Below are 25,311 nucleotides of genomic sequence, written 5' to 3' on the forward strand. Positions count from 1 at the left end.
TTGCCATGTGTGTTTAATGGATAGATAGATGGATACAGACCAGAGAAGACACGTTTTTGCTTTTGAATTTGTATGTTTCTGCTGTGGTACTACCTAATGTGTGAGTTACCAGCAAGCCTGCACATTTAGAAATATAATGGGATAATTTTCTCTTTTGTGAAAATTTCCTCTACTGTCTATTAGTGGGTCTGTGAGACTCAAGGGGTGCTTTAGACTTCTATAAAATAGCTGCTTGCTTTAGATATTCAGGTAAGATGTCTGAGCGAAGAATGGTGGTGTCTATGCTGAATGAGGGAGATGTGGGGATGTTGATTATAGCTCAGAGTAGAAATTTTATGTATCTGTGTGACTTTTCTCCAAAGTTTCCAGCTGGAATGCATTTCATATTTATGTTTGTGTGGATTAGTTATACATTACAGATTTTAAATCTAAAATACAGATTTTATAAGTATATATATAATTTAACTTTTTCATTGAAAGCACTTTTTCCTAAAACTAAAAATATACTTTTAAAAGGAAAGAAATTCACACTTGGATGTTTGTTTGGTTTGATAAAATCTTTATTGATTACATATTATGTACTAGACACAGGCTTAAAATTATACTCAATGTAGAGAACTACTTAAGAACATTGCATATAGCATAATAATTAACTTGTAAACAACCTAAAATGATACATAAATGGATAGATGCACAGGTATTAAAAGTTAATATGTATAACTATGTTTAAATAGCAATTAATGGTTTAATTTTGAGGGAAGTTCACAACTCATAAATGAAAAAATGGGATTCCTCCCCCTTTGCTCTGGGACTAAATTTATGACAGCATACCTAGAAATGGAACCCTCATTTTGTCTTCTTTCTTCCAAAAGAATGGAATTCTTCTTTGCATTTTGTGAGAGACACAAACTTTGGTAATTGTATCATGCCAAATGGGGACACTGTGGTTTTCTTCCTTAGAATAGGAGCTATGTATGAAAGAAGTATGGATCACAAGTGAGAACATAAGTCAGAATCTGGATGGTCTCTCCCTCAACTCACCATCTCTGCTCCTGTGATAAATGAACAACATATATGCAGCTCCCTATGTGTGCTATGACAGTTGTGTGGCCTAAATGTCTTTAGAACTCAACTTCTTCTTAGTGTATATATTTAATGACATTTATACTTAATGTTTTATATTTCATTCTGATGTTTGAAGAATATGTTGAATTTGTCTTAAAAACAGTAGAACACCAAGAATAGAATAATCAGGAAATGTTAGATGCTGCATTATATTTGTTATTATTTTCCCTTTTCCCTTATTAGACTATAAAATTCTGGAAGCAGCATTTTAAACTTATGTTTTATGACTGGAAATATGAACTATTTATCAAATATTGCTGAATATATGAAAATATGACCACATACCAATACAGAGTAACCTACCAGCATTGCTTTTCTGCAGTGAAAATATTTATATCAGGTTAATGTCAACCTTAATAATGTCTGATTATTTTGTAAGGAGCAGACTAAGTATATTCCTGCAGATCTGTTTTGATTTTACACTAAAGATGATGGGGTTGAGCACAGGTAGTAAAAGCAGGTATACACTGGCCATCATCGAATGGACCACTTTGGGGCAGAATGACTAAGCAAGATATCAAGGACAGGGTCATCAGGGGGACATAGAGAATAGCAGCTGCTCCAATGTGGGACACACAGGTTCTAAAGGACTTGTACCATTCTTTATGGGAGGCAATATTGAGGACAGAGTGAAAGGTCAAGATGTAAGACAGATAATGCATAGTGTATCTATCTCTGTTGTTAGAAGGAGATCAACTAATCCAGATGCTGTTGGCCCGAGTATCTGAACATGCTAATTTAATCACATCTGGATAGTAACAGTAGGAGTGGGAAAGTGTATTCATTTTACAGAAAGAGAGAGAAGTAAGGAGCAAAAGTAGTGGAACTATTAATAGCACACGTCGTATAATCACTAGGAGACCCATCTGAATGACTCTGGAATTAGTAAGAATTGTAGTGTACCTGAGAGGGTCACAGATTGCTACATAGCGGTCAAAAGCCATAGCCATGAGTTTGGACCAGGAGATCCAAGATGGTGACTGGGACACAGCTGCAGACCACATGAGCTCCGTGAATGAGGGACTTTGCTGAGATGCTAGAGACACACTTGGGGGAGGTAAAGCACCCGGGAGAGCTGAAACATCAGCACTCTGAACCTCAACTCTTGGAAGGCTTCTCCATGCCACAATTTACTAAAAGAACAGCCGGTGCTGCATGCCAAGCCTCGCCTAGTAGGCCTGTGAAACCACTGTTCTGCAGGCCATGGGATCTCTGATCCTTGGACCTGCTCCTCAGCCCCACCAGGGCCTGGTTCCCCCAAACTCACACCCCTCAGACCTGCACAATCTCTGCCGGACCATGCCCCTAAGGCCTGTCAAGCCTAAGGCATTCACAATCTCCTCTCTGCTGGGTGGCACCCCTAAAGCCTGCACAGGCTGGCACAATCTCTGCTGGGCTGAGCCCCTCAGGCCTGCCAAGACAGCAATCCACAGGCATGCTTGATCTCCACTGCACTGAGCCCGTGCCCTTCAGGTATGCCAGGCCCATGCTCCAAAGGCCCGCTAGATCTCCTCAATGACAGGCCTCCACCTGCAGGCCCCTGGGATCCCATCCACCCGCCACCCACTACAGGAGGGCTCCAAACCTGCCTAGGAGACACAGACAGGTCTAGATGCTAAAGGAGTAATAGCAGAACTACTAAGACTGAAATTCCACTGTTCCTGAACCAGTGATTTTTTGTTTGTTTGTTTGCCTTCCTTTAAAGGTTTGGCTGTCTGGTTTGCTCTTTGATTGTCCACCATCTCTCCCTGATGTTTTCCTTGGTACTTGCTCTTTTTAGTTTTTCTTTTTTTTCCTTCTACTTCTCTTTCTTTCTCTATATTCTCCTTCTTCCTTGATTTTGTTAGTTTCATTATTGTAACTCAGCTAACACTAAATTACACATAGTCCAGGGACAGAAATGGCACCAAGTGGAAATACAGGAGAACAAAAAAGGGATGGAAACCATTCTTCCCCTCAAAACAAATTAGTACAGGATTCAGAGGGAAATGAAGAAGACAGGTACCCAGATTCAGACTCCAACAAAACAAAGATAAACTATACCAAAGAACCCAAGGAAGCCCACAAGAACACTCTAAAAGAAGAAATTCTGCAAGTAATTACTGAGAATTTCATGGAGATGTTACTAGATATGGTCAACCAAAATGTACAAGAGGCATTCAAGAAATTCCAAGAGCACAAAAATAAAGAATATGAGAAAACACAAAACCAAATCAATGAAATCATAGGAGCCCTAAATAAACAGAAAATAGCATAAAAAGAGAGATAAATGAATTAAGGATGATAATTAACAACATTAAAGAGGCAGTGACCTATGACATGGAAAACCTCAGAAAAAAGAATGAAACAGAATTGCAAAACAAAATGGAAGGCCATTTTAGCAGAATAGAACAAACAAAAGACAGAATCTCAGAACTTGAAGATGAAATGGTAATTAAAGAAAAACCAAAGAACTATTAGTTAAACAACTCAAGACCTGTGAAAGGAATATGAAAGAACTCACTGACTCACTCCATTAAAAGACCAAACCTGAGAATCATGGGCATTGAAGAAGAGAAGAGGTGCAAGCAAAAGGAATGTGTAATGTATTCAACAAAATGATAACAGAAAATTTCCCAAGTCTAGAGAAAACTATGCCTGCCCATCCAGGTACAGGAAGCCTCCAGGACACCAAACAGACTTGACCAAAATAGAACTACCCCATGACATATTATTATTAAAACAACAAGCACAGAGACTAGAGAAAGAATATTGAAGGCTATGAGAGACAGTTATATATGACAAACTAACAGCCAACATCATACTTAATGGTGAAAAATTGAAACCATTTCCCCTAAAATCAGGAATGAGACAAGGGTGCCCACTATTCCCACTCCTTTTCAACATAGTACTCAAATTTCTAGCCAGAGCAACAGGTAAGAAGAAAAAATAAAAGGAATACAAATAGGTAAAGAAATTGTCAAATATCCTTATTTGCAGATGATATGATCCTGTACCTTATACACCCAAAAAATGCTGTCCAAAATCTTAGACACCAAAAACAGATATAGCAAGGTGGCAGGATACAAAATCAACTTACAAAAATCATTAGCTTTTCTATACACCAAGAATGGACAAACTGAGAAGGAATACATGGAAACAATTCCATTTACAATAGCCTCAAAAAAACCTAAATATCTGGGAGCAAACTTAACAAAAGATGTGAATGACCTCTAAAAGGAGAATTACAAACCCCTGAAGAAAGAGATTGAGGAAGACTACAGAAGATGGAAAGATCTCCTGTGCTCATGGATTGGAAGAATCAACATAGTAAAAATGGTTTTACTACCAAAAGCAATCTACATGTTTAATGCAATTCCCATGAAAATTCCAATGACTTTCATCACAGACATTAAAAAAACCTACCCTTAAGTTCATTTGGAAACACAAGAGACCATGAATAGCCAAAGCAAAAAGAGCAAGGCTGGTGGTATCACAATACCCGACTTCAAACTATATTACAAAGCAATAGCAATAAAAAGAGCATATTACTGGCACAAAAACAGACATGAAGACCAGTGGAACAGAATAGAAGACCCGGACATGAATCCATATGACTATACCTAACTTATTTTTGACAAAGGGGCCAAAAATATGCAATAGAGAAAAGACAGCTTCTTCAACAAATGCTGCTGGGAAAAGTGGTTATCCATCTACAAGAAATTAAAACTAGATCCATGTCTAACACCCTGTACTAGTATCAGCTTAAAATGGATCAAGGACCTTAATATCAGACCCCAAACTCTGAAGTTAGTACAAGAAGGAGCAGGAAACTCTCTGGTACTAATAGGTATAGGCAAGGACTTCCTCAATACAACCCCAGCAGCCCAGCAACTAAGAGAAAGAATGGACAAATGGGACTTCATAAAATTAAAAAAATTCTGCACAACAAAAGAAATGGTCTCTAAACTGAAGAGACCACCCACAGAGTGGGAGAAAATATTTGCTAGCTATTCATCAAAGGACTGATAACTAGAATATACAGGGAACTTAAGAAACTAAACTCTCCTAAAATCAATGAACCATTTAAGAAATGGGCAACTGAACTAAATAGGACTTTCACAAAAGCAGATATTCAAATGGCCAAAAGACACATGAAAAAAATGCTCACCATCTCTAGCCATAAAGGAAATGCAAATCAAAACCACACTAAGATTCCACCTCACCCCTGTCAGAATAGCCATCATCAAAAACACCACCACCAACATGTGTTGGCGAGGATGTGGGGAAAAGCGAACCCTCGTACACTGCTGGTGGGAATGCAAGCTAGTGCAACCACTCTGGAAAAAAATTTGGAGGCTTCTTAAAAATCTCAACATAGATCTGCCATATGATCCAGCATTCCCACTCCTGAGGATATACCCAAAAGAATGTGACACAGGTTACTCCAAAAGCACCTGCACACCCATGTTTATTGCAGTGCTATTCACAATAGCCAAATTATGGAAACAACCAAGATGCCCCACTTCTGACTAATGGATCAAGAAAATGTGGTATTTTTACACAGTGGACTTTTACTCAGCCATGAAGAAAAATGAAATAATTTGCAAGTAAATGGATGAAACTGGAAAACATCATCCTGAGCGAGGTTAGCCAGACTCAGAAGACCAAAAATCAAATGTTCTCCCTCATATGCGGTCTTTAGACCTAGGGCAAATACAGCAATGTTGTAGGACTTGGGGGACATGACAAGCGGAGAACATATATGGGAGGTACAGGGTTAGACAGAAAATCCAAAACAAGAAAGTATTTGATGTTCCCACTCCAGAGGAGTTAATACAGAAACCTTAAAGTGACAGAGGTCTACATGAGAAGGGGATCAGGAATCAGTGTAAAGATAAGTTAGAGATGAATCAACCTGGGCTTTAACACATTTGTACATGAAAGCAATGCTAGGACTCTCTCTGCATAGCTGTACTTATCTCAACTAGCAAAAATGCTATGTCTTTCTTATTATTGCTTATTTCTACTCTTCAATGGAGCTGGAGAAAAGCACAGAACAGGTTCTGCCTGGAAGAGAGGGGGGAGAGGGGGAAGGGGAAGGTGGGGATCACGGGGAAGAAATGACCCAAACAATGTATGCACATGTGAATAAATGAATAATAATAATAATAATAATAATAATAATAATAAAAAGCCGTAGCCATGAGCACATCAGATTCAACAACAGTGAATCTACGAAAAAAAAAAAAAACCTGTATAATGCAGGCATCTAGAGTGATTTCCCTTGCATTAAAGCAGAAGATACCCAGTGTTCTTGACATTGTAGAAACAGTGAAGCCCAGATCGGTGGCTGACAACATGGAGAGGAAATAGTACATGGGCTCATGGAGACTGTGCTGGGTAGTAATGACAAACAGGATCATGCTGTTCCCAGAGAGGGCAAGGGCATAAAGACAGCAGAAAGGGGATGGAGATCCAGGCACGGGAGACTCTAGGCCAGGAATGCCAGTCAATGAGAAGGTTGGGAATTTAGCTGTTAAATTGCTCAGAAATTTCACGGTGTCTGGGGTTTGTAGCATTTGTCCTTATACAATGCTTACATCCTATAAAAGTAATAAAAGTTTGGGTGTGACTCAAGTGGTACTAAACATTTCTTAGGAAGAGTGAGATCTTAGTTCAAACTCTAATACAGTGGAATAAAAAATGATGAATTACTTTGTTGTACAAATTTATTTTATTTTTTATTAGGAGATTTCTCCTAAGTAATATATTAGATCTTTATCAAGTAATTATTCTATATTAAATTATATTATTTATTTACCAATCATAAGTATGGGCATTTAGCAAAGACATAAAAATTTCTACTTATAAGCCCAAGAAAACCATTTTTATGTAATTTTACATATTTGATGATAACTATTTTTGTTAAAAATTATAGAATTTACTAATATTAACTCAAAATGGATCAAGGATCTTAATATAAGACCCCAAACTCTAAAGTTGGTATAGGAAAGAGTAGGAAATACTTTGAAGTAATAGGTATAGGCAAGGACTTCCTCAATAGAACCCCAGCAGCCCAGCAACTAAGAGAAAGAATGGACAAATGGGACTTCATAAAATTAAAAAAACTCTGCACAGCAAAAGAAATGGTCTCTATACTGAAGAGAACACTCACAGAGTGGGAGAAAATATTTGCCAGCTATATATCAGACAAAGGACTGATAACCAGAATATACAGGGAACTAAAAAAACTAAACTCTTCCAAAATTAATGAACCCATAAAGAAATGGGCAAGTGAACTAAACAGAAATTTCTCAAAAGAAGAAATTCAAATGGCCAAAAAAACACATGAAAAAAATGCTTACCATCTATAGCCATAAAGGAAATGCAAGTAAAAACCACACTAAGATTCTACTTTACCCCTGTTAGAATAGCCATTATTAGAAACACCACCAACAACAGGTATTGGAGAGGATGTGGGGGAAAAGGAACCCTTATACACTGCTAGTGGGAATGCAAACTAGTACAACCACTCTGGAAAAAAATTTGGAGGCTTCTTAAAAGTCTAAACATGGATCTGCCATATGATCCAGTAATACCACTCTTGGAGATATACCCAAAGGAATGTGACACAGGTTACTCCAGAGTCACCTGCACACCCATGTTCATTACAGTGCTATTCACAATAGTCAAGTTATGGAAACAGTCAAGATGCCCCACTACTGACGAATGGATTAAGAAAATGTGGTATTTATACACAATGGAATTCTATTCAGCCTTGAAGGAGAATGAAATCTTATCATTTGCAGGTAAATGGATGGAACTGGAGAACATCATCCTGAGCGAGGTTAGCCAGGCTCAGAAGACCAAAAATCATATGTTCTCCCTCATATGCAGACTTTAGATCAAGGGCAAACACAGCAAGGGGATTGGACTTTGGTCACATGATGAGGCGAGAGCACACAAGGGAGGTATGAGGATAGGTAAGAAACCCAAGAAAACAAGATAACATTTGATGTCCTCAATGCAAAGGAACTAATGCAGAAACTTTAAAGCAACAGAGGCCAATAGGAGAAGGGGACCAGGAACTAGAGAAAAGGTTAGTTCAAGAAGAATCAACTTAGAATGTAACACATATGTACAGTAAAGCAATGCAAAGAATCTCCCTGTATAGCTATCCTTATCTCAACTAGCAAAAACCCTTGGTCCTTCCTATTATTGCTTATACTCTCTCTTCAACAAAATTAGACATAAGGGCAAAATAGTTTCTGCCTGGTCGTGAGGGCGTGGGGGCGAGAAGGATGGGGTGGGGGGAAGGGGAGAGTAATGACCCAATCATTATATGCACATATGAATAAAAGGAAAAAAATGATAGACTTTTTGTGGTACTGGGGTTTGAACTAGGGGTTTTGAACTTGGAAGGCAGGAACTCTGCTGCTTAAGCCATGCCTTAAGCCCTGGATGTATTTTTTAAGTGCTGATTGACTTTTAAACACCAATCAGTGCATTCAATTTTGAATATATTGTCTTCTGAAATAAGAGAAATCCACTTAGCTATCCATGAATCTGAAGTCTTCTGTAAGTGTAACTTCTAGTCACTGATTTCCATATTTTTCCAATAATGTAAGTCTGGAATTTATTATTTTGTATGTATTGTTTTGTTCCTACAGTGTGGATGAACAAGTTCAGAGAGTAGCTGTTTAAGAAATAACCAGAGAAGGCAAAGCTATACAAAAATTTTTGGAGAGGCCTATATATACTAAAGTAAGATAGGAAAAGACAGCTTTTTTTTCTTTATTCATTTATTCATATGTGCATACATTTTTGGGCCATTTCCCCACCCTGCCCCCTTCTTCTCCCTCCCATCCCCCCTTGCTTCCAGGCAGAACCTGTTCTATCCCTTTCTCCAATTTTGATGAAGAGTAGACATGTAAGAAATACATAGCATTTTTGCTAGTTGAGATAAGAAGAAGACAGCTTTATGGGAACTAAAAGAACCAGGAAAACATGATTTTATGACTGAGTATTAAGTGAGAAACATTGAGAAATATCACTGCTATTCCTGATTTAGCAGCCCATGTTTGGAGCAAAATGGCATACTGAGGTAGAAAGCATATGTTCGTATCTAGTTACTATGTCTAACCAGCAGGGTAGAAAGTATGGATGAAGTAGGGATGGCTGAAGAAGGTATAGTATTTCATTTTATGAATTTAGAGTCAATCAAATGAACATTTTAGGAGAGGTGGAAGAAAGAACATCTTTCCCATGATCCAGGAAGAACTGTTTGGATTCATAGAAGTAATTAGTGCAGGCCATGTCAAAGAAGAGCAATATTTCCCACAACAGTCACAAAATGGCTGCAAAGAACAAGTAATAGTCCCAGATTTGGGAATTGCATTTCCACATTTTTTAAATCTATCTCTCCTGACTTAGGTTCTGTCTTCCTCATGCCCTACATTCTTCCTGCTCAGTATAATGTTCCTGTTTTTGAGTAAAGTAACTCTATGTGCTTCAAGTCCCTTACCAATAAATTGCTTCATTTAAAGTCTCTCTGCCAATGGGAGGATCAACAATGTGTAGATTTCCTTATATACTTATAAATCCTTTGTTGTAGTCAGCTTTTCATTGTTGTGACAAAATACCTGAGCTAATCAACTTAAAAGGATGAAAGGCTTATTTTGGCTCATGGGTTCAGAGGTGTGAGTCCCTGGTTGCTTGATTCTGTTGCTTTGGGCTTGTTGAAGCACAGAACATGGTAGTGGGAGTGCATGGTGGAAAGGAACACTGAGGAAAGGTCTGAACTAGGACAGACCAGACTAGACCTCAGGTCACCTGACTCTGCAGTGCTCTGCTCACTCCTTGCTACACCTAAGGAAATCAGGCCTAACTTCTGAGAACTATGAGGAAAAAAAAGGGCCATACTTCAGGGCTGATATCTTGAAGCATGCCATGGCTAGTTAGTCAGTAAGCGAAGAACGCCATTTAGGTTCATGTACTTTCAGGCCTTCAAGAACTTATAAAATGGAAACTTATCTTTAAAAGTTCTACACAGGACCTCTTTAGAACATGGTATTCATCATTCAAGTATTTGTCATTTAACAAATTAACTTACCCTATTCCAGACCACCATTAAACTGTTGATCATGAAGCAATAATAATGATTTTGTTGCTTCCATAAAAAAACAGTTAGTTTGGAAACAAAAAAACAGTAACAAACATGATGGTTAGCATGACAGAAGACACAAAGAAATGTTCATCAAAGTTACTAAGTAAATGAAAGAATAAACGAATGAGTTCCCATCCCATGTGGATAGTTTCATAAAAAAGTACTACTGGCAATTCAAGCCACATCCCATTGATCCAATCTATATCACTGCACGTTAGAATTATGTATTCACTTTCCAGAGCAAAATATACTCTTTCCTCAACAAACCTTGCCTTCTTACCATCTTGCCTATACTTTCTGTTGCAGGGACCATGCACTATTACTGTTCTGGTTTTGTCAGTAAGAGAGTTGCTATTGAAATTCAAGTTTACAACACCCACTAAGCCCTTCCTACTCTGGTCGGGACACTAATTAAAACAAGGCAATCTGCTGAGGAGGTATCCTATCTCTATGCAATTCCCATAGATCCTCATCTCTGTATTAAAATACAAGGTTTAAAGCACTGTAGGCATATTCAAAAAGTGTAATAATTGGTGTAAATAAAACATATTTTTAAATCTATCCTGGAGGCATGGTTTTGTACAACTCTAAAGGCATCACTAATATGAATTACAATGTGGCTTTCTCCTCAGTGTTTTGCAATCTACATGCCTTTACTTATAAGCCTAAGACTTCTTGTTGATTTCATAGGATCAATTCCTACCTTGAAGATCTACTTTTTATTTGGTTATTTTTTTCTACATTTTGGCTCTGTTCTGCTTTCCATCCCAGAAATAAAGTCAAGGTATTGCTTAGATTCCTTGATTTCTGTTTCCTCATATGTGAAGTATAATTGGATGATTACATTTACTTACACATATAAATCTGTAGTGATGCAAAGACCTGTAGGAAATATTAGGGCTGGCATTCAGAGGACTTCAAGAAACTTGAGAATTCTAAGTCTCTTCTATGATAAAGGGTACCTAAAATAGACTCACTGAGAACTGGAAACCAAAGACTGAGACTCTAGATCCATCTGGCTTGGACAGATGTGTAGGGTAGGGCCATGATCTGCAAAGACAGACATCATACTGCTTGTATCTGGCTTTCTTTTCCCCTCTGATCTCAGATCTTGTATCAGAAGACAATAGAATGAACTTTTAAGTTTTATATAGCAGGCACCAAGCAGAGTACTGTGTACCTATTAATTGATAAAAATGCTTGCTAATAATAGTAAATTTGCTTCGGTGTGGATTAGAAAATGGCAATAAAACACTCCCTCATATTAGCATCTGTTAATAGTACAGATGCTATTAACATCTGAATTATGTTGTTTCCACACAAAAGCATTCCCTTTTTGAAAGTTTGATAAAAATAGCTGAGATCAGATTTTAGAGGCTATGAGTAATCTTTAAAAACCATAGGAGGCTGACTTACTGGAGACTGCTTTTGTTTAGTTTGTGTCTGGCCTCTCTCAGTCACTGTGATTATAGATTTGTGTTACTTGGGGGAAGAGAGGCACTGTAACAACTCTGGTCATCTTACAAATGGGAAATCAAGTCACTATCTAGCTATGATTGGTAATTTAAGAACATCTCTTTGAAAAGGTGACTTTGGTTGAGACCTGGAGGATAAAGAGAAGGCCCTGGAATGTCCTACTAAACAACTACTGGGGAAATGGAAAGATCAAGAATATAGTCCTAGGTCAGACAAAAGACTGATGTGATGAACGTAGGGGAAGACAAAAAAGGGTATAGCAATGATGACAGATATCAACACATCAATGGAGATAGGTTGAAAAATAGAATATTATACTCAACAAAAATAGGAAGTGTTGTGTGGTACTGGTGGTTGAATTCAGGGCCTAGCACTCACTAGGCAGACATCCTAGGATAGGTGGGGTAAATTCAAATATGATATATTTAATAAGTTGTAAGAATGTTTGTAAATGCCACAATGTACCCCCAGCACAACAATAAAAAATAAAATATAAATTTTATGAAAACAAATAAAATAAAATAAAATAAAATTTAGGATGCATGAACATGGTCTTTAGAACACAAGTCTTTCCTTGGGCCATTTTCAGTCTTGAACAACCAGTTTCTTCTGGAAGAAGCAAAGCTGTTTCTGATTCAAAACAGCTTCATTTGATGTTGATTTTTGTGACATAAGACTTCGAACTCTAGGACCTTCTTCATTGTTGGTTTTGGTAAGATAGAATGGTGAAAACCTCAACAATTCAAGTATAAAGATTCAAAAGGAAACATTCTTTTAAAACAGCTTAAAATGTGATTTTTGAAAGGAAATTAATATTGAAACTTCTAATTACTCTCCCACTACCTAAAACTATATTATATATTGTCATAGAATTTACTTCCTGATTCATTTCTAGAACATTCTCCTTCATTCTGAAATGCTGTCTGAAAGAAATCAATTGGCTTCTTGTCTCCCAATTTAGGCAATCTAATCCTCATTGCTAGTTGTCATTATTAGGCTTTTGGAACTGTATGAAAGTCTTCTGTATGCTTGTGATACCATTTTAAATACTTCTTTTCAAACTAAAATGAAAATTTCCCATTTGAAGATGAGTTAAAATGTATAAAAGTACAAAGAAAAAATTAAAATGCCCCAAACCACACTAATCCTAGTAGTTACCATTCATGTATGAGTGCATTACCTAAATCATTTATATATATATGCTCTTCTTTTTAGACTAAACATCAAGATTTATGAGCAATATTTTATGTCCATTATACTTTAATATTATATATCGATAATTCTTCACATTTTTCGGCGAATAAAAGAAATAGCACTAGAGATTCAATTTTACATTTTTCTTTTAGTTTCTTTTCTTTTTTCTTTTTCTGTTGTTTTTTTGGGGGGGAGGGAGGGATAGGGTTTCATTGTGTAGCCCAGGCTGAACTGGAACTTATACTTCAGCTATGCTGAGATTGCGGATGTGTGCCATTACATAGTTTTTCTATTTGGTTTCTTGAGTTTTTGCATTCCTATATACATATTTCTGTTTCTAAAATTCTGTTTCTATAGAGAGACTTGCAGAGGATGATATGTGTAATATGTGTATTTTTTACTATTTCATATGACTTCTAAATTCCTTTTAAAAATTCCAGAAATGGAGGGGTATAAAGGACAGTGTGTGAGGGGGTTAATTCAGTATGATATATTTAATACATTGCAAGAACATTTGTAAATGCCACAATATACCCCCACCCAGCACAAAAATAAGAAAAAAGTATAACCAACTTGTACTTCTATTTATAGTATAAATATGATCTATTTACCTTAGTTATCTATAGTCATTGATTTAATACATGAAAAATTTTTATTTTCTCATGATGAGGAACATAGATCAATTATGTTTTCATTATCTATCATAGGTCTCAGAGTTCTCATTCTTCATATACTGAAAATTGTCCCCTTTATTCTGGAGAATGCTAGCCTCTGGGTGAGTTGCTCACAGAGATGACTTTGTCATGATAAATAATGGCCTGTTCCTATTGACCCACCAGATCTATGGGGCAATAAGATGTACTGTGATCCTTGGCTCAGGAGTCTTTTCCACAACATCCTTGGATAACCCTGTCTCTGATCTGTTTGGTCCTAACTCCATAGATGATGGGGTTGAGCATGGAGGGTACCAGTAGATAGACATTAGCAAACATGATATGAACCATTTGGGGCACCTGGTGACCAAAGCGATGAGTGAGGAAAGTGAAAAGGGCTGGGATATATAAAGCCAAGATATGAGAAGCACATGTACCAAAAGCTTTGAAGCGGGCTTCACCTGAGGGTAACTGTAGAACAGCTCTCAAAATCATCACATAGGATATACCAATCACCATCATATCAAAGCCAACCACAGAGAAGACCACGAAGAGCCCATATCCACGATTGATTCTAGTATCAGCACACACCAATTTGAGCACAGCCATGTGTTCACAGTATGACTGGGGAATGACCATGTTGGGGCAGAAGGGCATCCTGGAGATCATGAAGCAGAAGGGGCTCACCCACAGCAGCCCTCTCACCATCACAACTGCCCCTAGTTTGACCACCACAGATGTGGTCAGGATACTAGAGTGCCTGAGTGGGAAGCAGATAGCCACATAGCGGTCCAAGGCCATAGCCATGAGAACTCCAGACTCCACAGAAGAAAAGGTGTGGATGAAGAACATCTGGATGAGGCAGGCATGATATTCAATCTCATGAACATGAAACCAGAGTATGGCCAACATTTTAGGTTGTGTGGAAGAGGACAGGACCAGGTCAGTGATGGCCAGCATGCCCAGAAAGAGGTACATGGGCTCATGCAGGTTGTGGTCAGTTTGGATTATATGCAAGATGGTGATGATTCCAACTATAGCCATGACATACATGACACAGGATGGAAAGGCAATCCAAAACTGAGTGTTCTCCAGCCCTGGGATTCCAAGCAGGATAAAGAACGCAGGATGAGAAGAGGTGTTTCTTGAAGGTGGCATAAGAGAATGGGTAATGTTTTTTCTGTGGTGGAGATAATCTGGTGTTTGTAGATGACAAAACTCAAAGGGGGCAATAATTGATAATACTTATAAATTTTTTCAATTGTACAACTGGGTAATAAGGTGATTGGATTTAATGATAAACTGGAATTATTTTAATTTTGTAATAAATATTTTCTAACACAGCTATACTAGCCATTGTTTTATTCATTTTTATGTTATTCAAAATGGGTTTAGAACATGTAAGTTTCAAGTATAATTGTTTCCTATTGAATAAATGATTTTCTTGAAAGTAGAATCCATTAAAGGAAAACTATCATAATAATCCTTGCCCTTCTATTCTTTAAAGCTAACAACTTGCTTGCTCTAACTTTCAAATAGGTCCATTTTATCTCTCTGTAAAGTCATTTGGGCAGCATTTTTGTGTAAGAAGGCAGCATGGCTTAGAGGACCAGTACAATTTTTGTAACGTTGTTGAACTATCTTCAACTATAGGAGAGTTGCCATAAGGATTTAGGTTTGAATGAAACTAATTGGCCAATCATCACTCTGTATTTAAATATGTTGTCTTTAGTACATGGGTCTTCCTAGATTAGAGGTCAGGAAACTTCTGTAAAACCTCAGAACATCAATATTTTATGCTTTGTGGGTCATACAGTCTCTGTTGAAACCAGTCCTTTTAGCCATTGTGGTGCAAAAGTAGTCATAGTTCATACAAAAATGCATGTGTATGGGTGTATTCCATTAAAAATTTATTTACACACACTACAATCTGTATTTAGTCTGCAAGCTGCAGTTTATCAAGATCTGCCCTAGATGGGAAATTTTACGTGAAGTCAATTTTGAAACCTGCCCTAATCCTAGCACCTCTGATCTTGGATAAATATTTGCTGAAGGAAGTAACAAGTAAGTGCTATTACTCAGGTTGTAACAGACTTTTTCTTTTGGTGCTACTGGGTTTAACTTCAGGGCCTTGCACTTGCTAGGAAGGCACTATACCATTTGAGCCATGCCCCCAGTCCACTTTTAATTAGTTAATTTTCAAATGGAGCCTCAGGTTTTTGCCTAGACCAGCCTGGATCGCTATCCTCCTTTTTATACCTTCCTGTAGCTGGAATGACAGATGTGAATCACCATGCCCAGCTTACTTGTTGGGTTAGGAGTCTCACTAACTTTTTTTCTGGGTTGATCTTGAACTGCAATCCTCCTAGTCTCTGAGTAGCTGGGATTACAAGTGGAAGCCTTTGTGCCTGACCTTTAACAGACTTTTTAATTGATTAATGATATCTTAAATATCCTGATAAAGTCCTCTAAACCCTACATTGAGCCATGCTCTTAGAAGTTATGCTCATTTCTCATACTAGAGGTTGTCCTTGTTCCACAGAATATGTTGTGAGCGTCTTCATCTGTACTTGCCTTAGTGTGTTTATCTTCAGTGTTTTATCCCTCTGGTGCATACAACTTACCTTAGAATCCATAAGGCAAAGGTGAGTGACTTAGTTCTTAGTTAAACTCTTCTCTCTAATTAATTTCAGATGTGGTTTGAAAGCCTTAGTTTTTACCTTTTATCACAGACACCCGTAGGCAAAAGAGCATCCTTTCCAATCTACCTTAACAAATAACCTCTGAGAACTAACAAATGTTTCATTTTGTTACACTAAGTGGTTCCTGAAGAAGAGTTTCTTCAAGATCCCATATAGGTCATCTTTTTCTAAATTTCTCTAGGTTTATAATGATAGAAAAGAAATGGAGCTCAGACTACTGTATACTGTAGTGATCTGTGTACTCCCTAAGCACTAGGAAAAGAACAATACTCTTTCTTTCTTTATCCTGTTGTTAAATATATTCTGTCTTATTTTTCACAGTCTAGAATATTATTATGAGTGTAGTGAATACTGAATACTAAAATTAAGTTATATGCTTTTCAAACATTAGTGCTAGAGTGATCAAAATGTGAACTTTTGATTTACTTTTCTGTTCCTCAAAATAAGGTCTAACTTGTTCAAACTCTCTGGAGCTTTTTGTTGAGGAAATTACGTTACAAGAACTATGTTCCACACTGAGTAGAGCCCAACTTTCATTTGTGAATAGGGTTTGAACCCAGCCATTGGTACTCAATAACTCTGTTAAGTCTTGGCTACACTTCTTATTATATGGAAATAGTTGTCTTTCTGTCAGATGTGTTGCTGAATCCAGTGAAAGAATAAAAGATGAAATAGGCTGAGACCAGTTAGACGGCCTCAGAAATTTAGGTGGTGTTTTTTTACTTTGGGGCAGCTGAACCTAAGGTGTAGAGTAGATGGCATTCAGATACAATTTCCTTCCCAGAAAGTTTATATATGGAAGCAGTCTTCCTACCTTTTTAGGTCTCTATGATGGACACAGTGGGAGCCCTGTTTCTTCTCCCCATGTTAGAATGAAGCTCAGTGGACATGGATTTCTAGACTTGGGGCTCTCAGAGAGCCAGACCTTTCTGAAAAGCGCATTGTTTTGCCTTCCAGTTTACTGTAGACTATGAGTACTGCTGTTCTCTGGGAAAGGCAGAGGTGGCTGAGGCACAGGTAATCACTCAACCTGAGGTCTGCTATATCGGTGACCAAGTCAAGCATTACCATAAGCACTTCTAATAATCCACTGAGATTCAGTGTTTGGCAGAGACCCCAGATCAGCATCTATTTTAAGGACTATTCCTGGCCTGTCCCTTCCCCCAAGCATCAATTCTCTTCCTTCAAGTTCCACTGCCTGAGATTCATGATGACATCCTTTGAGACTAGAAGCCATAACTGGAAACATTAACTCTTAACTTTCCTCTCTCTTCTATATACACAAACATGAAGGCAGGGGCTTTGAATGCATGTTCAAGAAGCTGTGTGGTTGGGATTACATAAGTGTGTGCTTATCTCTACTTGTGTATTTTTCTTTTTTTGGTGGGACTGAGGTTTGAAAGTAGGGCTTTGGACTTCCAAAGCAGGCACTCTACCTCTTGAGCTGTACCTCTAGTCCATTTTGCTCTGATTATTTTGAAGATGGAGGTCTCATGAACTGTTTACCCAGGCTGGACTCAAACATTACTCTCCAGATCCAGCCTTCCAATTAGATAGGTTTACAGGTGCGAGACACTGGCTCACAGCTACATGTGATTTTTTATTGACCAGAAAATTTAAAATCAAACATATAGTTTGGGAAATTTGAAAGTGAGTTAATGTTTCATGTATATGTTTATATATGAGAGGTATGTCAACAAACATGTATGAAAGATACTGATTGGCTTGTGAGTTTTGTATGTATATGCTTGTGCATACGTGAAAGTATAATTATTTGCTTTGAGTATGCATAATTTCTGTGGTACCTTCATTCTGAGGGCATGGTCACTGAATGCACATTCTGTTTGGAGGTAGGGACATACCTGAAAGTGTGCAGTGGTATCTAAGTGTGCGTAAATGAGTAATACACACAAGTAGTGTGCACTTGATGCTGCTGCTGAAAGTGTGAGATTAACCAGAGAGGGAAAATGAATTCTGATGGAGGTCCTACAGACCTCCGCAGTAATTTCTGAACCTTTCTAATGCTTGGAGGCCCTTCTCACTCAACCTGAACTTTAAAACCTTACATAGAGTTCTTTCTTTCTCATTCCTTAGGCAAGATCTTGGTGGTTTTCTCTTATTTATTGTTTTCAGCACATGCTGAGTTTTAAACATTTAATCTTTGTTAAGATGTCAAAGGAAAGTGGGAAAAAAAGCATTTAAAAAACAGAAAGAAAATATTAGTGTGGAGTGCAGAGAAGTTAGACTGAAAAATATGCTTCATAAATACAAAACTTACATGCATTTTTAGGAAAGTAGCACAAAATTGCCAAGGTAACCAAGTTTATGCTAATATGTTGTGATCATCATCTCCACAACATGTTTTTTTTATTTCTTTTATTCATATGTGCATACAGTGTTTGGATTATTTCTCCCCCCTTTCTCCCCACCTTCTCCCCCTCCTCTCCTACCCCCTCGCTACCAGACAGAAACTATTTTGCACTTATCTCTAATTTTGTTGAAGAGAGAGTATAAGCAATAATAGGAAGGACCAAGGGTTTTTGCTAGTTGAGATAAGGATAGCTATACAGGGAGTTTACTTCCATTGCTTTCCTGTACATATGTGTTACATTCTAAATTAATTCTTCTCAAACTAACCTTTTCTCTAGTTCCTGGTCCCCTTCTCCTATTGGCCTCTGTTGCTTTAAAGTTTCTGCATTATTTCCTTTGCATTGAGGACATCAAATGCTATCTTGTTTTTTGGGGGTTTCTTTTCTATCCTCATACCTCCCTTGTGTGTTCTCACCTCATCATGTGGTCAAAGTTCAATCTCCTTGTGTTGGCCCTTGATCTAAAGTCTGCATATAAGGGAGAACATATGATTTTTGGTCTTCTGAGCCTGGCTAACCTCGCTCAGGATGATGTTCTCCAGTTCCATCCATTTACCTTCAAAAGATAAGATTTCGTTCTTCGCCATGGCTAAGTAATATTCCATTGTGTACAAGTACCACATTTTCTTAATCCATTCATCAATAAGTGGGGCATCTTGGCTGTTTCCATAACTTGGCTATTGTGAATAGTGCTGCAATAAACATGGGTGTGCAGGTGACTCTGGAGTAACCTGTGTCACATTCCTTTGGGTATATCCCCAAGAGTGGTATTGCTGGCTCATATGGCAGATCTATGTTTAGATTTTTAAGAAGCCTCCAAATTTTTTTCCAGAGTGGTTGTACTAGTTTGCATTCCCACCAACAGTGTAAGAGGGTTCCTTTTTCCCCACATCCTCACCAACACGTGTTGGTGGTAGTGTTTCTAATGATGGCTATTCTAACAGCGATGAGGTGGAATCTTAGTGTGGTTTTGATTTACATTTCCTTAATGGAAATGCCTTTTGAATTTGAATTTAAATTTCTTCTTTTGAGAAAGTTCTGTTTAGTTCACTTGCCCATTTCTTTATGGGTTCATTAATTTTGGGAGAGTTTAGTTTTTTGAGTTCCCTATATATTCTGTTTATCAGTCCTTTGATGTGTAGCTGGCAAATATTTTCTCCCACTCTGTGGGTGGTCTCTTCAGTTTGGAGACTATTTCTTTTGTTGAGCAGAAGCTTTTTAGTTTTATGAAGTCCAATTTGTCTATGCTATCTCTTAGTTCCATTGAGAAAGTCTTTGCCTATACCTATTAGTTCCAAAGTATTTCCTACTCTTTCCTGTATCACCTTTAGAGTTTGTGGTCTGATATAAAGATCCTTGATCCATTTTGAGTTAATATTGGTATAGGGTGATATACATGGATCTAGTTTCAGTTTTTTGCAGACTGCTAACCAGTTTTCCCAGCAGTTTTTGTTGAAGAGGCTGTGTTTTCTCCATTGTATATTTTTAGCGCCTTTGTCAAATATAAGTTGGTTATAGTTCCACAACATATTATAATATGCCAAAATATCTGCATATTTTCAGATAGTAGTATAATAAAATACAGATACTATTTTTTATGGATTCCAGGCTTACAGGAAATATTCAGGGTTCTATTATATTGTGTATCTTGATGACAGTATAACTGGAAGTTTCATTTTATCTTGGACTGAGAATTATTTTTCTTGGTCTATTGTTTTGTTTAACTTTGTTATATTGAATCTCAGAACAATGAAGTAAAAAGAAAGTTCAATCCTTTTGCTTTATTTTTTTCTTCTTTCTTTTTTGCTTTTAATCTAACAGTCACCATGTTCCCACATATAAAATGACATCTGGAGGGAGGACCTGTGTATCCTCATGTTCTGATTTTTCCACAATCGCCAAAACTGCGGTGGCTCCAGGAAGAACTGATACCCAACCTCTTGTGAAAATTTCTTCTCAGGTCAACCACACTACTTTTCAATTTAGTAAAGAGTGGCTGGCTTACAGAGTGTGTAATAGGAAATTCAATGTTTTCCTTATTGGTTCTCTTATAGGCTTCTCATCATTTGTACCTATAAAAAACTGACAACTTTACAGGATTCATTGATAATTTAGGAAACTTCCTCCCAGCTCTTTTCTGAACTTTTTACAGTAGATATACAAAGATATTGGGGCAATGTGAAGAGTCCAGTTAAGGGTGGTTATAATAAGCCTATCTATTACAATGTATGATTTTGGGCTTATAGAAGTGGGGCAGAGATGGATGTTTAGAATGAAGCTTTGTGGGAAGAAAAGGTTGTCCAGAATATTGTCATGAATGTCCTGGAGCTTTTCAGCATTTCTTTATAGAAAATTCGGACACTTTTATAGATTCACAATTTTATATCCTCACTGCTATTGATCTTTATGTTCACAGTACCTCAGCCAATGATTTGTCAAATGACTTGGACCCTCTTGCAGCTTAGAAAAACTGTATCTCTAAATTTTGTAGCAGACTCCTTTTTTTTTTTTTTAGGAATATGTGCATCAATTTATTCCATTTGTATTCCCTTTTTAATGTCTGCACAGGCATTATAGATAATAAAAGTAAGTCTAAAGAAGCTTTTCAAATCATACCAATAGAAATTCCAGGTAATAAGAAAGATTTAAGCCATAGTTTAAATGGTAAATTTTTCTATTACATAAAATATTGGCATATCTTACAGTCAACAGCATCACAGAGTCAATAAACTGCAATATGATAGCCCACAGAAAGCACCAAATCAGGGGCCATGACAATAAATAGACAATAAGGTTCTTTACAAAACTACCAGCAGACCTAAAGATAAGCCCAGCTTTATAGAAGTGAGATGTATCTCCAAACCGACATGTTTGCCATTAATCCAAAGTTGACTCTTTTAATTGAAATGACACTCTTCAAGAAAATTGGAGTCAATAAGGTTTAGTATGAGAGGTGTTCATACAACGACATAGCAACATTTATGGTTTGTTTGTTCGTTTTCCGTTGTTGGTAACTTTCCAGTCACAATGCAGCCTTGGAGAGATTTTTGCCTCAGGCCGTATAAGTGTCCTTAAGTCCACTCATTGATACTATATATGTGTGTGTTTTCATCTTCTAAAGTATTGAGTTGATTCGCATGAATTAAAAAGTATTTTCCATAATTATTTTTCAGAATCTATGCCCACCAGGGTTGATTTTAATGTGTGAAGAACATTTTCAATACAACAAGTCATGTAACCTTGGTAAATTTTAATTATAAACTAGAATATGCTCCTTTCGGATATATGATGTAAAACTTGACAAATTTAACATTCTTGGGATATACTACCTCTCCTCTATGTTGAATATTCTAGATATTAACCCAGATAATGGAGAAGTGATCCTTCTAGTGAGAAGGATATTAAGAGCTGGCATTTTTTGAGCAGCTATACAGCCAGGCAATTTACTAACAACTTTTTATATATTGTATCATGTAAACATCTTAACTTCCATAGGAAATAAATGATTATACTTTTGTTTGGGTGGAGAAACAGCCTTTTATAGGTAAAGTTGCTTAAGGCCTCATTGCCGGTAAATGGAAGAGCTGAACTTGCACCAAAAGACAAATTTGATCCTACATTTGGGGACCTTAGTCTCCAGGCAGTTTTGTCCCTCATTTTAGATCTCAGCATCTAGTTTCTTGGAGGATGTCTTTGGTTGAATTATTATTTTTAAAGTTGCACTTTCAACTTTTTGCAAAAGGGACTATAAGAAACTAACCTCTAGAACTTTCAAAGTTCTAGCTTTCCATTAAGGTCTTTGATCCATTTGGACTTGTATTAAAATAGAACTAAGAAATGTGTTGCAGTTTTTTTTTATTCATATGTGCATACAAGGCTTGGGTCATTTCGCCCCCCTGCCCCCACCCCCTCCCTTACCACCCACTCCGCCCCCTCCCTCTCCCCCACTCCCTCAATACCCAGCAGAAACTATTTTGCCCTTATTTCTAATTTTGTTGTAGAGGGAGTATAAGCAATAATAGAAAGGAACAAGGGTTTTTGCTGGTTGAGATAAGGATAGCTATACAGGGAGTTGACTCACATTAATTTCCTGTGCATGTGTGTTACCTTCTAGGCTAATTCTTTTTGATCTAACCTTTTCTCTAGTTCCTGGTCTCCTTTTCCTATTGGCCTCAGTTGCTTTTAAGGTATCTGCTTTAGTTTCTCTGTGTTAAGGGCAACAAATGCTAGCTAATTTTTTTTGGTGTCTTACCTATCCTCACCCCTCCCTTGTGTGCTCTCGCTTTTATCATGTGCTCAAAGTTCAATCTCATTGTTGTGTTTGCCCTTGATCAAATGTCCACATATGAGGGAGAACATATGATTTTTGGTCTTTTGGGCCAGGCTAACCTCACTCAGAATGATGTTCTCCAATTCCATCCATTTACCAGCGAATGATAACATTTTGTTCTTCTTCATGGCTGCATAAAATTCCATTGTGTATAGATACCACATTTTCTTAATCCATTTGTCAGTGGTGGGGCATCTTGGCTGTTTCCATATCTTGGCTATTGTGAATAGTGCCACCATAAACATGGGTGTGCAGGTGTCTCTGGAGTAACCTGTGTCACAGTCTTTTGGGTATATCCCCAAGAGTGGTATTGCTGGATCAAATGGTAGATCAATGTTTAGCTTTTTGAGTAGCCTCCAAATTTTTTTCCAGAGTGGTTGTACTAGTTTACATTCCCACCAACAGTGTAAGAGGGTTCCTTTTTCCCCGCATCCTCGCCAACACCTGTTGTTGGTGGTGTTGCTAATGATGCCTATTCTAACAGGGGTGAAGTGGAATCTTAGTGTGGTTTTAATTTGCATTTCCTTTATTGCTAGAGATGGTGAGCATTTTTTCATGTGTTCTTTTTGGCCATTTGAATTTCTTCTTTTGAGAAAGTTCTGTTTAGTTCACTTGCCCATTTCTTTATTGGTTCATTAGTTTTGGGAGAATTTAGTTTTTTAAGTTCCCTATATATTCTGGTTATCAGTCCTTTGTCTGATGTGTAGCTGGCAAATATTTTCTCCCACTCTGTGGGTGTTCCCTTCAGTTTAAAGACCACTTCTTTTGTTGAACAGAAGCTTTTTAGTTTTATGAGGTCCCATTTATCTATGCTATCTCTTAGTTGCTGTGCTGCTGGGGTTCCATTGAGAAAGTCTTTGCCTATACCTACTAACTCCAGAGTATTTCCTACTCTTTCCTGTATCAACTTTAGAGTTTGTGGTCTGATATTTAGATCCTTGATCCATTTTGAGTTAATCTTGGTATAGGGTGATATACATGGATCTAGTTTCAGTTTTTTGCAGACTGCTAACCAGTTTTCCCAGCAGTTTTTGTTGAAGAGGCTGCTATTTCTCCATTGTATATTTTTAGCTCCTTTGTCAAAGACAAGTTGGTTATAGTTGTGTGGCTTCATATCTGGGTCCTCTATTCTGTTCCACTGGTCTTCATGTCTGTTTTTGTGCCAGTTCCATGCTGTTTTTATTGTCATTGCTTTGTAATATAGTTTGAAGTCAGGTATTGTGATACCTCCAGCATTGTTCTTTTGACTGAGTATTGCCTTGGCTATTCGTGGCCTCTTATGTTTCCATATAAATTTCACGGTAGATTTTTCAATCTCTTTTTTACCTGACAACATCCTGTCATTCTAGTTCTTTTATGCATTCATATTTTCCCACATCACTCCAAATATATATGTATAAATATATACATATTTATGTATGTAATATGTATATAATATATAATGTGATAGATTAAAATATATATGCAAATATCCTCTCAGCTTTCTTTTCTCTTAAAGAAAATTATATGAAATCTAGTTCTTATTAAGCAATAGAAATTGGATTTATAAACTAAAATATAGTTCTTAGATCTCAATCATTCTCATGTAAATAATATCAAAAACTATATTTCTATCACAACTATCAATGAAAACATCCTGTCTCTTGTAACTCCTATACCATTGGGCAACTACTAGAAGGAATAGCACAAATGATTCATTTGATGCTGTTGCAAGCTGATGCTAACTAGCTTTATTTACACTTTCTCAATGCATTTCTGAATTTATGTCTAGTTTGTCAAGAACATGATGCTACAAAATGATGATGATAGAAATATATCAAATCCCTTTATATGTATACTGTTCAGTTGTCCTATAATCTATAGTAAGTTTCTTTCATTACTTTCTGCATATCCTAAGGAATCTGAACTTCAGGCGTGACATTGAAGACAAGCCTCTGTTTTTTGGCCTGAACAAGTGTGCCAGGTTTTGCCTGCCTCATTTCTTCTCACTCACCTAAGCGTGATACTCTCTCTGTCAATCTCTCCACAATCTGGAACTCATTGCCACATTATAATAAAATCAAATCTGGCTTGAGGGGATTTATCATCTATATCCTGCCTTCCTCTAATTTCAGGGACAATCTTTCTTATGACAACATTGTTGGGAAGGGTGTAGACTGTACAAACAGAAGCCAAGAAAATGTTTAAGCCTTGACTGAAAAGTTATTACTGGTGAATAGTGTCTTCTAAAACTTATATGTTGAAGCCACAACCCTTGTATCCCAGGATAGATATTACTTTGAAATAGGGTGATGGCAGATGAACTAGTTAAGAT

At 37.2% G+C, this 25,311-nt stretch overlaps 1 protein-coding gene and 1 pseudogene across 1 annotated transcript; both read right to left on the reverse strand.

Moving 5' to 3' along the window:
- Positions 1–1,492: 1,492 nt before the first annotated feature.
- Positions 1,493–6,686, reverse strand: LOC141420967 (olfactory receptor 51F1-like; annotated as a pseudogene).
- A 7,132-nt stretch (positions 6,687–13,818) lies between these two features.
- On the reverse strand, positions 13,819–14,763 carry LOC109680272 (olfactory receptor 52R1-like). The gene has a single exon (XM_020155179.2). The coding sequence runs from the start codon at positions 14,752–14,754 to the stop codon at positions 13,819–13,821; it is 936 nt and encodes a 311-aa protein (XP_020010768.2). The 5' UTR covers positions 14,755–14,763.
- Between the last annotated feature and the right edge of the window lie 10,548 nt (positions 14,764–25,311).

The sequence above is a fragment of the Castor canadensis genome, chromosome 1, assembly GCF_047511655.1.
Source record: "Castor canadensis chromosome 1, mCasCan1.hap1v2, whole genome shotgun sequence".
In the NCBI taxonomy this organism is placed as follows: Eukaryota; Metazoa; Chordata; class Mammalia; order Rodentia; family Castoridae; genus Castor; species Castor canadensis.